The sequence below is a fragment of the Limanda limanda genome, chromosome 13 (genome assembly GCF_963576545.1).
Source record: "Limanda limanda chromosome 13, fLimLim1.1, whole genome shotgun sequence".
Lineage (NCBI taxonomy): Eukaryota > Metazoa > Chordata > Actinopteri > Pleuronectiformes > Pleuronectidae > Limanda > Limanda limanda.
In genome coordinates, this window is record NC_083648.1 from 21,268,490 (window position 1) to 21,280,559 (window position 12,070).

Consider the following 12,070-nt stretch of genomic DNA (forward strand, 5'->3'; position numbering starts at 1 on the left):
TTGGTCTGATGATTGTTAATCTGCTGAACACACACACAGGCAGAGACATATATTCAGCTCCCATAGACTCATATCTTCCAAAATGCTGCTCTATTTTTAGGTGCAATAATTGAATGTTTCACCACTCGAGCACCGGAAGTGTCAAGTTTACCTTACTGTTACAAGTTCACTTTACTTTTTACTGTTACTCTGTGCAAACGCGTTCTGCTGTGGACTTCGTGTATTTTCTGAATGACATTAAAGTTCTATTTGACGCATTTGGGTGCGTTCAGACCTGAACTTGGCGCTTGCCATTTGTGATCGGAGCACCCAGGAAGGATGTTAATACCAGGTCTGACTGAGGTCACTAACAAACACAACTAATATATATTGCCTCAGTGTTCTTATAGTACAAGTCACAATGTCCTTGTTACAGCCAGCACTTACTTCCAGTACTCCTCACTGGGGCTTGTCCTCTTGGTGCGGTTGACCACCTCGGCCACTCCCGCGGCCACCTCGGTCACCCTCGCCGCCAGGCTGGTGGTGGCATTGGCCAGGCTGCTGTTGAGCGGGAGCCCATTGCCTAGCACGCCGCTGCAGTCCGGCGTGTTCCAGGGGTTGTTGCAGTAGGTCCATGGCAGCAGGTTGGTCATAGAACTGAAAAAGTAGTAAAATGCGATGCAGATGACCACGTTGTAGTAGATGCCGATGTATGTGGACACCACCATCATGCCGTAACCGACACCTAAAGGGAAAAGAAGAAGGGAGGAGAGAAAAATGGAGGAAAATCACTTCTATTCAAGGTGACATGAAAACAAGCAGCTGGATATTGATCTGTTATGATAATACAACCTCTCACCTTTACCTTAACCTTCCTATGATGCACATGATCTACTAGTTAACAGAAATCAGCAGAATTAAGTGCTACACTCTCAACACACACACACACACACACACACACATACACACACACACACACACACACACACACAAACACAAACACACAGACACACATCGGCCTTAACTTATCCTCTGCCATCAATCAACACTAACCTTTGAACATGGGGCTGATCTTCCAGACTCCCAGACATCCCTGGCTGGCGAACTGACCGAAAGACAGCTCGAGGAAGAAGAGAGGGATGCCGCAGAACACCAGCATGATGAAGTACGGCAGCATGAAGGCACCTGGAGGGGTGAAACAACAGGACAAAACCTCAGTCACTCTCTTATTGTGAGAAGCTGCACATAATAAACTAAGCTTCCCAATCTGCATAATTTGAGTGCTTCATTAAGGTTGTGGGCATTTCCTGTGAGTCCACACACTAACACAGCAGCCAAGCAGGTATAAAGGATGCCATTTATCTTCTGCTGTTGTCTGGCAGGGATAATAACTGGTTTACAGGCAGATGAGAGTTACAGGTAGCATGAAAAAGAAGAACAAAAGATTTGCAAACTAACTACATGATACAGTGGTAAAATCATAGGTAGGCAAGACAATAACCACATTAGAAATCTGTAAAATATGTGCATTACATACAAGTATTGTACTGAATACAAGAAGTAGGATTACACAAAAGCTACAGATCTCCACGTAACTTGGTGTAAGGATATGGTTTATAGTTTTTCAACATTTTCATTGATTTCTTTTGGAATAATAAAAAAAAAAAATGAGATGAAATACTCATTAAGGGGACTGATATCTATTAGTGTGTGGAATTCGGTGTTGATCCAAGTCAAAATCAAAATCTTGTGAATGTAAATGTGGTTTCATGAGGGGACTGTTGGGCACTTGGTAAAGGTACATACCATTCTAGTTTGTTGGCTAGTTTGTACGTCAGCAAGATCTTGCAAAAACTGATTTCCACAGAAAGTAATACTACACAAATAAAACCTGTGACATGTCATCTAGCCTGTCATTGGGGTATTTAAAAAAAACACAAAAAGATAGGAAAAACCTCATCTGTCACAGTAACGTCCCCTGAGTGAGCAGAGAGGTCACTAAATGTGCAGCTGAGTCTGTTCACCGGTGCAGAAACTCTCTGGTGGTTCAGACTGGACCAGAAACCAGACATTCATCTATAGGGAATGACTGTAGTGGCTGTGTGTGTGTGTGTGTGCGCACATCTTTTTTCCCCGTTTTTTGTCTGTATGCGAACTAGGTCATCACAACCAGCTGACACTGTACAATATCAGAACCTTATCACCGTGTGCCTGTGTGTGTGTGTTGCTGGTAAAGATGGTAAAGATCAGCTCTCCTGATCCTTCATAACACCTGTAGCTGTGTGTGAGTTCAAGTGCAGCCCACATACACTGAGTCCTAGTGAGGGACTGCAGGTCGGCTGCGAACACTGATCCATATATCTGCAGCATAAACCCAGGTGAGAGAGATGTCAGAGACGGGTCTGACTCATCAAGTGAGATAACCTTGCTCCTCTAAGAGATACGAAGTCATAGAATTCAATCCGGAGGTTTTTGGATGCACTTGACGTGGGAACAGAAAGACTCAGCAGCAGAGCACGAACACAGTCTCGCCTCATCGTGTTCTTTTGCCTCGACTACACAGCGAAAGCAGCACAACAGCAGCTGGATCCGTTCTCTGCTCTCAGACACATTTTGACAGCATTCACAGCCCAATAAACAATAATGCTGTTTCACTAAACGTCCTGCCGAACACGCGGCTCAGGATGTACAAAGCCTGAGCTATTATGTGGCTGGTGCAGACAGCTGCAGTGAGTGCACTTCCAATGGAATATGGCTGACACATCTGGCCTGTCTGATGATGTAGACTGCGAAGAGATTTTATAACACAAAAATACACATAAAGACTCAATTAGGAGGATTGTGCCGGTAACTGTCTATATACAGCAGCCGACATATCCCTGCTGTATGCATGTATTTCAAAACCGTATACTGACATTTACAAAGAAACGGATATATTTGGTTGTTTGGTCGTGGTTACCTCGAAGGTTAAGAAGGTTATGTTTCCAAAGCAAAAGCTACTGAACTGATTTTCTTAGTACTTGGTGGAAGGGTGGAGTAAGGACCAGGGAGAAACCCATGAAGCTTTAGAGCAGATTTGTTGAAGGGGGTGGATACAGGAATTTCTTTCCACTTTCTCCAACATTGCAAGATAGAGTGCTTTTCGATTTAGCTAGCAGAATGAGTATGTCAGTAAAGAAGCTAGAACGTGTACACAATTTACTAATTCATTTATTAATAGCTGGTGCAAAACAGGATAACTATTGTAGCTGTGCACCATTTACTACAGTGCATATTCTACCAATACATTCTATAGACTTGTTTTTACAAACTGGTTCGGGTGAGAGCCATTTTAAGTCAACTACATTAATCAGTACTTTACATTTTATTCTGTGGTCATGCCTAAAATATTGCTTAATGGGGCTTTTAAGTGTAACTTATAGTTTTGGCTGAAGTACCTCATATATATATAAAAAAAATTGCATAAATAAATAAATAAAGAAGAAATAGTTCCGGCTTGTGCTTGGACAGATTTCGTCATCTCTTCTCCTAGGACTTAGGCTACTTCTGTATGTGTGTGAAATGTCACAACAAGTCTGTAAAAATTGCCCAACTAACGGATTGCCATGTGGACATATGAAGATTGTCTCGTCCTCGTTATGGGTGTGTTAGCCGAGTGTGTAAATAAAGCCGTGGAGGGCAGAGGTGCATGAATCTGGTTAAATCACCTAGACGAGACACAAAGAAGTAAAGCTCACACATCCACAACGAGGACAGGACTATTTCACTTTAACAATACACCTGGCATGATTTGGTAATTTTCACAAACCTGTTGCACAACAAAACAAACAAATTGGAGATAAGAAATCCATATAATCTGACAGCACAGGAGCAGCGTAAGAAAAGGGAGGAGAAGAGCTGCAGCTGTGATGCAAGAAATGTCCAAGCAACAAAATATCTGCGTGCACAGTTTAAGCACAAGAAGAACAAATCCAAGCACGAGCCGGACACTTGAGTGTGAGTGCAGGGTTTGGAGTGAAACATTACGTACACACCTTTCCCTGCTCCTCAGTTGATTTGCTTTATAAAGTGTCAAGAATCAATCTCCTTTTTTGCTTCATGTTCCCTTTATGCAAGTTGTAAGTTTGTATATGTGTACAGCCCGAGAGAAATGAGCGAAGCTTTGAGGAAACACATACCGCCTCCATTTCTGTAGCAGAGATATGGAAACCTCCAGACGTTGCCCAGGCCCACAGCATAGCCCACGCTGGTGAGGACAAACTCAATCTGGTTGCCCCAGTTGCCTCTCCGGAGGTTTTCATCCTTCTTCCCTGGCTCGCCTGGAACTGCTCCGTTCTGCAACAAAGACAGGGAGGGAGAGAGAGAGCGACAGGGGTGAGTTCAGGTGGCAGGGAGGCAAGTGTGTTCCTGAGATAGCGCTGCAGCAGCAGAAGGTTCAGCTACTATAAGCAGGTTGAAACACACCTCATTAACAAGCGAAAATCAGAGAAGGATGTTCCAATGGAGACAAGTCTCTTCAGAGGCCTCATTTATCGTGATTATAAATATAGTGTTAAGAAAACAACGGTGAATATTAAAACATCTTTGGGGGCCGCGTGTGGAGTTGAATTATTCATGAGCCATTGCTCGCACTCAAATTATTGAATATTCTCGTTAAAATACTATCTCCTCCACCCAAAGTCTGGCATAAGGTGAGGGCGCTGGAGCAGACGCGATGTAAAGTGAAATCAGCGCCTTAAGAACAGCCCATAAGCATTTGGTCTTGTCGTCCTGATTTGCAGCCTCTCCTCTCCTCTGCTCCCTCCATCACTCCATCTGCTGGCATCAGATGGTTCCTCTCCCCTGACCTCCTCCGTAACCTCAGCTGTGTCCGACCGTCTGTCTGTGTATGTGTGTGTGTGATTGAGTGTGTGTGTGTGATTGAGTGTGTGTGGGTGTGTTTGTGGGTGCACGTGAAGGCACTCGTGCTCTTGCAGAAAAATAAATAGGGCTAATTTCCATTTTTGTAAAATGTAACCTCAGGTAGTTGGAGTGTAAATAAAGATCAATTCATCAGCCATTAACAGATAAATTAAGTAATTATCTTAGCTTTATTGTAATTAAATTAAATTTGAAAAGTAATACAAAAAACTTATGTTGAAATTTGTAATTTGTTGAACTTTAATTGTAATTTTGAATAAGGTGAAGACATTTTCATTCTGCTGCAGATATCACATGTTTTTGTTTACAGCACATTGATTCCGGCGTTTGCCTTCATCACCAAAACATCTTCGTCTGTATCTTCTGCATGTATGGAACCACTTTTTCATCCAGAGAGAAATTTGTAAGCTTTTTTTTTTTTTTTAAGCTTTGTGTCGGTCGCATGTTAAGACGTCATCAAAACTGCAGCTCACTCGTTTGGCATCCTGCAGAGGATCTCCTGCTGCATTCTCACTTGAGCTCATTGTTTTTACCTGGGGGGGGGGCTGGCGTCCAAAACTCTGCATTCTCACATAGAGCCATCAAGACAATTTCCGGTGATTTTTTTGGGGGGGGACGTTTTGTATTAAAATATGACAATAAATGGTCTGAAAAAAAACAAACAGTATTTGCTCCCTCTATCCTGAGACCTCATTGGCCAAATATTCAGGTGCACAGATGATCTCACTCTTGCAAAAGGAGCCCAAATTGTAAACTTCACTTAGATTTCTACATCGTAAATGTTTTTACCAGGGGAATTTTGTTGCAGATATTGAAAGGTCCAAAGATTTGTTTGAAAATGTACAGCTCTCTACTGCTGGTTTGTGTGAGTCTATGGCGTCTAAGCCCATGCAGGCTGGCCAGAGTTGTGATTGACACAATAATACAAACTTCAGTCATGCAGCCCGTGTTATCTGTGTGTAGCAGAGTCTGCGTTTCTGGAGCTCGTCGAATGAATGGCCTCATGTTTTCTGTGAGAAAAGCTTTCAATCTGACAAGAAATGTAAATACTGGTCATAAATACACACTTGTCCAGGCAGACGGAAAAAGAGCGTTCCTGTTAAGAAAGGAAAGAAATCTGTAGCTACATGCATGTTTACTCGTACTACTCGTAAAGCGATAACAGAACATTTTGTGTGCATAGGTTGTTACAAAACAGTTTGAATAAGGCAATAAAATAATTTACATATTTATATTTATATATTAGTATATAACCCACACAGACGCACACATCACCCGAATGAATGCACTACTTCCGACCCAGAGTGAGACATCTTGTTCATCAGCCAAAAAAAACAGCAACAACCACAACTAAGAACCACATCCACATTTTGCCCCCACGGTGCCGTAGTTCAACTCTGAGGCAGAGCCAAGCCTGACTAATGCGAGTGAGAGAAAAAAATTTGGATGGCAAAACAGCAACAAACACAAAAAACAAACAGCCGCCATATTTCCCCCCCCCAAAGGTTCATAGTTTGCCTTTGAGTCCGACTGGGCTCTCATGTTGGGAGGGCAAAATAAAGAGGCTTTCTCCTGCATCCTTGACCGAGGGCTGCGGGTGGGACGGAGGCGGAGGTCAGCACACACACGTGTTGCTGGCGAGGAGTTGCTCAAAGTCACAGCAGTGCACAAGGAGAGGCCCCCGGCCACGGGCCTGCTGTCCCAGCGGGCCGCACATTATGGCGTCATCGCCCGGAGTTGACTTTGGAACAGTTCAGGGGAAAAAACGGCATGCAGCTGTGTGGTTTCTCGCCACAACCGACGCTCGCCTCTGCATCTTGTACATAGGACTCCCCTATCAGCAACCAGCTGTGAGCCTCCAAAAGATACACACACACACACTACTCAACCTGATTTTTTTTTCATTTGCCAGAAATAATATCCATATCTCCATATATCCATAGATATCAAGTAATAAAGATAAAACACTTGAGAACTATATAAGGAACAAAAAAATCTTTCCTCCTCTTTTTTCCTTTCTTTATTTAATCATCTTAATCATTTCAGCACAGCCACAATAAGAATATAAAACATCTCCATTTCTCCAGCAACAACAGCCTCAGACAGAGGCAGCACAGCCATCACATGTCACTTCTCTTGTAACTTGAATGGAAATGCTTATGTTACTCTTCATATTGAAGAATCCAGCTACAGGAAGAGGTTGGCCAACACGTTCTCACAGAGAATGTGAACTTGGTAAAGCAGAAGTAGAAAAGGCAGAGGTAGAAAATGTATAGTCCTAACTGATAAACAATGAGAGGTTGAAGATACGTATAAGCTTTTTTGGGGGGGGGTTTTGGGATCGTCGACATGATCCACGAGTCGGAGCAGAATCCGCCGTGTTGAGGCCATGTATTGGCTAAACCGTGGAGGGCAGGAGTCATAACTTTGAGTTCTTCATGACCTCCTTCTCTTCCTTCACTGACCTCGATGTCTGCCTCTCTCTGCCCAGGTGTTGCAGCCTGTGGCGTGGGCTCCCGTGAGCCCCCTGGTCAGTGAGTCAGACACCGACACTTCAATCTCTCTCTCTCCGTATCCCTTCATTTCTCATGTCACGTGCTGCTCTGGGACCATCTGGGCTTTACATAAGACCACACATGTCTTACCCCTTCCGTCTCTCTCCATCTATTCGCTTTGCAACTTTCCTCTCTTTTCAAGGTCTCTTTGGAGTGAGAGCGCTGACTTGGCTGAACTTCGTGTCTCTCGGCTGCTGCTGCTTTGAAGGAAGCAGCCTATTAGACGCATTTAGACACATTGATTTTGGTGACAAGTTAAGAGGACTGGGTAACGTGAGATGTTTCACAGTGATTTGCAAGTAGCCTTCTGCTTAAATGAAGCTCTTAAATGGTGTCACTACAAACTTTCCGAAGAGCGTATACCTCCAGTCCAGTTCCCTTGAATTCAGGCTGCACTGAATTATAGAGAAAATATAATAACAATAAACTTCATTTATTAAGCCTTTTTTCCTAACCATGTCACAAAGTGCTTGGCAGTGAGGTGCTAAACCAAAATACCAAAGACCAGACAAGGCAAAAGACAACAAGGGTCATTGGCCACATAGGAGCTAAGGCAGTAAACATGACTAAAACAAAATAAATGAAAACTGCATCAATATTAGCAAATCAAATATTCCCAAAAGAAAAAAATATTTTCGAGACTAGATTCAAATAAGCTAGAGACGTAGTTTGTCTGAGTTCAGACTCAGATATCAGTCTCAATATGCCACATTTTTTTCCCATCAAGATCCAATTAATTATTTTCTGGGAAATTGGTGGAAAAGACGAATAACGCCCCATCTGCCAGGTTGCAGTGTCAAGATGAGCTATAGGAAATACCATCATTTTATCTTGCAGACTTATTTTTCTTATCCAATCTTTAAAAGCTCTATGTGATGCTCATTAGTGACTGCTCCCCTTTCACAGATCTGTTAGTTTTGTTCCATTACGCCAGATAGACAAGATCCCAAAATTCCAAATAAAACAGTCGATAGAATGAGATCGACAGCCATATTCTTCACAGCTCTTTACTGTTGCTGCAGTGTCAATGTCAACTGGAAATGGCCCCACTGGGATGGAATGCTTTCCAATGAAAATAAGGTTTGATTTCTTAGGCGACTGTGTCTTGAGGTCTCAGTTACAATCTAATTTTACTGACAGTCAAGCCTCAAGTTTCAGGATTAGGCGTCCAAAGTTTTGCTGATAGCAAATTAAAAAAAATTATACAAAAATTGGGTCAATTCATTTCATCACAAAATAAACCTAAAGGATGGTGCACAGGCATTTAGTTTGTTTGTAAGCAAGATAACAAACAGTTATTTCGTGAAACTTGATTGAGGGACGGGACATGAGCCAAGGAATAATCCATGACATTTAGTGCAGATCCAGGAAATAGCATAGATTTTATAGTTTTTTTTTTATATGAAAAAATACCATCACAAATGCCCATCAGTCCCCTTATAAAACCAAAATTAAATTCACTTTATCTTTATTTGGATCAGAACCAAATTGAACACAATCACAAAAATCAGTCCCCTAAACATGTCTGATTTCTTTCTAGTTTTTGCATTAATCTTACTTGCACCCAAACCAACCAATATTTCCTTGGCAGAGGTAAATGTCCTCTAAATCAAACTTATTTCCACTAATGAGTCTCATTTATATATTTTGGGCCATTTGCTAGATTCACCACAAACACTACAAAATGTTCTTGTTGGCAGTAGCCCAGCGGACCAGTGACTCACAAATCTCAAATCATAATCTCACAGGTCTGTCAAACACGGCGACGACTCGAACCCTCCTCTGTGCAAATCTCGTCTCGAAAAGGCTGCCAGCTCAGTGACGAAAAGGAGAATGTGTTGTACCGGCTCAGACTTAACAGTGACATGAGGTGGGATCAGTGCAATTCACCCTGAGGCACGTCACTTTGCAAAAGGCCCACAGGGGGAATGTGACGGGGATAAATGCTGAAACGTTTGTATGCAGCGAGGATGAATGTCACTCGCCAACAGGCACAGGACTGTTGATGTCATGAATTTTGGAGATGTGTGGAAGTGAAACAGGACATTGATTTAAGAACATAAACATGTTTAGCTCCTGAAAATGTGAAAGTAAACAGCTACGATGTCCACAATCAACACTGTTTACATGAGTAAAGATCAGGGGCGGATCCAGAGGTGGGGCCAGGGGGCCTCTGGCAGCTGAAGTCTGATCAGCACTGTGGAAAAGCTCAAAGGTATTGATTCAACAGTTGAAATACTTGCAACACCTTGATAGGTGAGGCCAATAGTGTAGTTTGATAAAAAAGATAAAAAGTTGGTTTATAAATAAAATAAACAGGTTTAATAAATAAATAACATGGTCAAAGAGTAAGGAAGAAATAATGGATAAATACAGGGCGGGATCCAGGGGGGGCACCGGCCCAAGCTGAAATCTGATTGGCCCCGGAAGTGAATCCGTCCTGTCAGTAGCCGCTTTATTAAATACACTAGTTACTTACTAACCATACTTATAATAAATATGATAATTTTTTTAAGTACCCAATGTTCCTGAAATAGGAACAATTAACGAAATATGTTTGATGATGCTTGGCTTTGCTCAAAGCTATAATTCTAACAGGAAATGACTTAAACATGCACCTTAATGAATCAGGAATTGTGATGGATGTTGGACATATAATTGGCCCCCATTAATTAATTGGGGCCCCTTTAAGGCCCCTGAATTAGAAAAATCCAAGTTGTGCCACTGGTATAGTCACAACAGCTAGTAATTGACAGCCCCACTGTCTGATATTGTAGTTGTAAAGCTCTGTCAGAATGCGTTATTGGTGTCAATCACTTATGTGTTGTTTTGGAAAATGACATTTTTTTTTAGATAAATACATTTGATTGTAAAGAAAAGAAAATCTCAGATGCTCTTTCCCCTTCTTGTTTCCTCTCGACTCTGCTGCCTCCTGTCAGAGTCCAAAGAGAGGACTTCAGCTTTGTGGACAAACATACACTCACTCACTCACTGCACGTACAGTACATTTCCACACACACACAGAACTGTTTTGACAGACGAGTACGGACTGTTCAAAAGACATCTGCTGACAGCTGGAGCCATGTCTGTAAGAGATACTGTCCACTGGAGTGGAGCAAGAACTACTCACTTACTTTTGGCTAGTCACCTCACGTGTGCGCGCACACACACACACACACACACACACAGTTCCTTTTCTTTCCTTCGATGATGATCTTTGGACTTACTGTAAGTTTGGACACTATAAAAAAACAACTATATTTGCCTGAGAGAATCTGTGTATCTCAAAATACTTCTCCCACTTTGAAGGCTAAATAAATTATCTTCTCTTGATTTAAAAGTTGCATCACAAGTGTCGCAACAATTGCTGTAATTGTTCAAAGAGGACAGTCTGTACATTTCTGCAAAGGCCTTCTGCAGGTTGTTGTTAGTTGAGATGGTGAATGCCGACTGTGTCGTTTTCTGTCTGAGTGAATATCCTTTAGCGACACCTCCTACTGAGCGATGGCCTTTTACTGAGAACTCACGGGGGGGAGGGGGAGCTGTCTCAGGCTGCACACGTCTCCCTAGAGGACGGTTTGAGTTGCTCTTTTAACAAAACATTTGAACATTTTATGAACATTGGGTAGATATTTACAGTAACTGTCAGTGTGTCTGCAAGAATCTCACATAACTGTAATGAGACAGAAAAACTACTTATTAAATCTGACTTTAACACTGAGGTAGGGTTGATATATTTTTTATAGTTAAGGTATTTCTCCATATATATATATATATATATATATATATATCTCCCACTCACACACCGAGAGAAGGTGTCTAAATGCTTTCACATATACGCATTCAAACAAAATCTTGTTTCCCCGACTAGTTTGTACCGATTCCCTCATGTGTGTTCCCTCTATAAACAAACAAAGATTTAAGATTTATCTTGTTTCTCTATTCTTGTTCTCCTTTATGTATTCAGCATATATACACATTTGTTTATTTTTGTGGTTTTTATTATTGTTTTTATTTTAAATTAGTGTATTTGATATGCCCATTCACAAGTACGATAAGGTACCTGCTTTGAATCCATTTACATATTTTTTATCTGTTATTAAAGTATTCAAATCTATGATACGTTTGTATTATTAAAAATAAATACTGAGTTTACAGTATAGGCTACTGTGTGAATAAATATAAAACATATTTAAAACAGTTATAATACAAGATTTGATATTGTGTTTGATAGGTTTTTGACTTAAGATAATTTAGTTTTATATTATGGACCAATTTGCTGAGATTCACCTTTACCGTCATTACTTTAATAGGCTACTTAGGCTCTGTATTTCAAACGCATGTGAAATTACATGTAAAATTACTTTTTCACTTCTCCCATCATTATACACATACATACAAAAGTGTACTGCTATGTAGCAAAAGAGTAATGAGCTCCAAAATCGCGTGCACCTTCAGAGGAGGGTGGTGGGGTCGGGATAAAAGAGACTGAGATCACACCTGATCCAAAACATGCATAGTTATAAGAGTGTGTCTTCAAACTGATGGTGTTGTGTAACGTGCCACCTCGTGACATTATTCATTTTCATAAAACAGGCTTTAATGTGGCATGGTCA

The 12,070-nt window shown here is 41.4% G+C and overlaps 1 protein-coding gene across 3 annotated transcripts in view; it reads right to left on the bottom strand.

Annotated features, from left to right (window-relative positions):
- The window catches only part of slc6a9 (solute carrier family 6 member 9), a 61,456-nt gene that overhangs the window by 18,502 nt on the left and 30,884 nt on the right, over window positions 1–12,070 (bottom strand). For all 3 annotated transcript variants that reach the window (XM_061084045.1, XM_061084044.1, XM_061084043.1), the window contains 3 exons: window positions 4,158–4,314; window positions 1,033–1,164; window positions 427–724 (listed from right to left, as the gene is read on the bottom strand). In XM_061084045.1, the coding sequence (XP_060940028.1) occupies window positions 427–724; window positions 1,033–1,164; window positions 4,158–4,314 (587 nt within the window). The remainder of the gene's footprint in view (window positions 1–426; window positions 725–1,032; window positions 1,165–4,157; window positions 4,315–12,070) is intronic.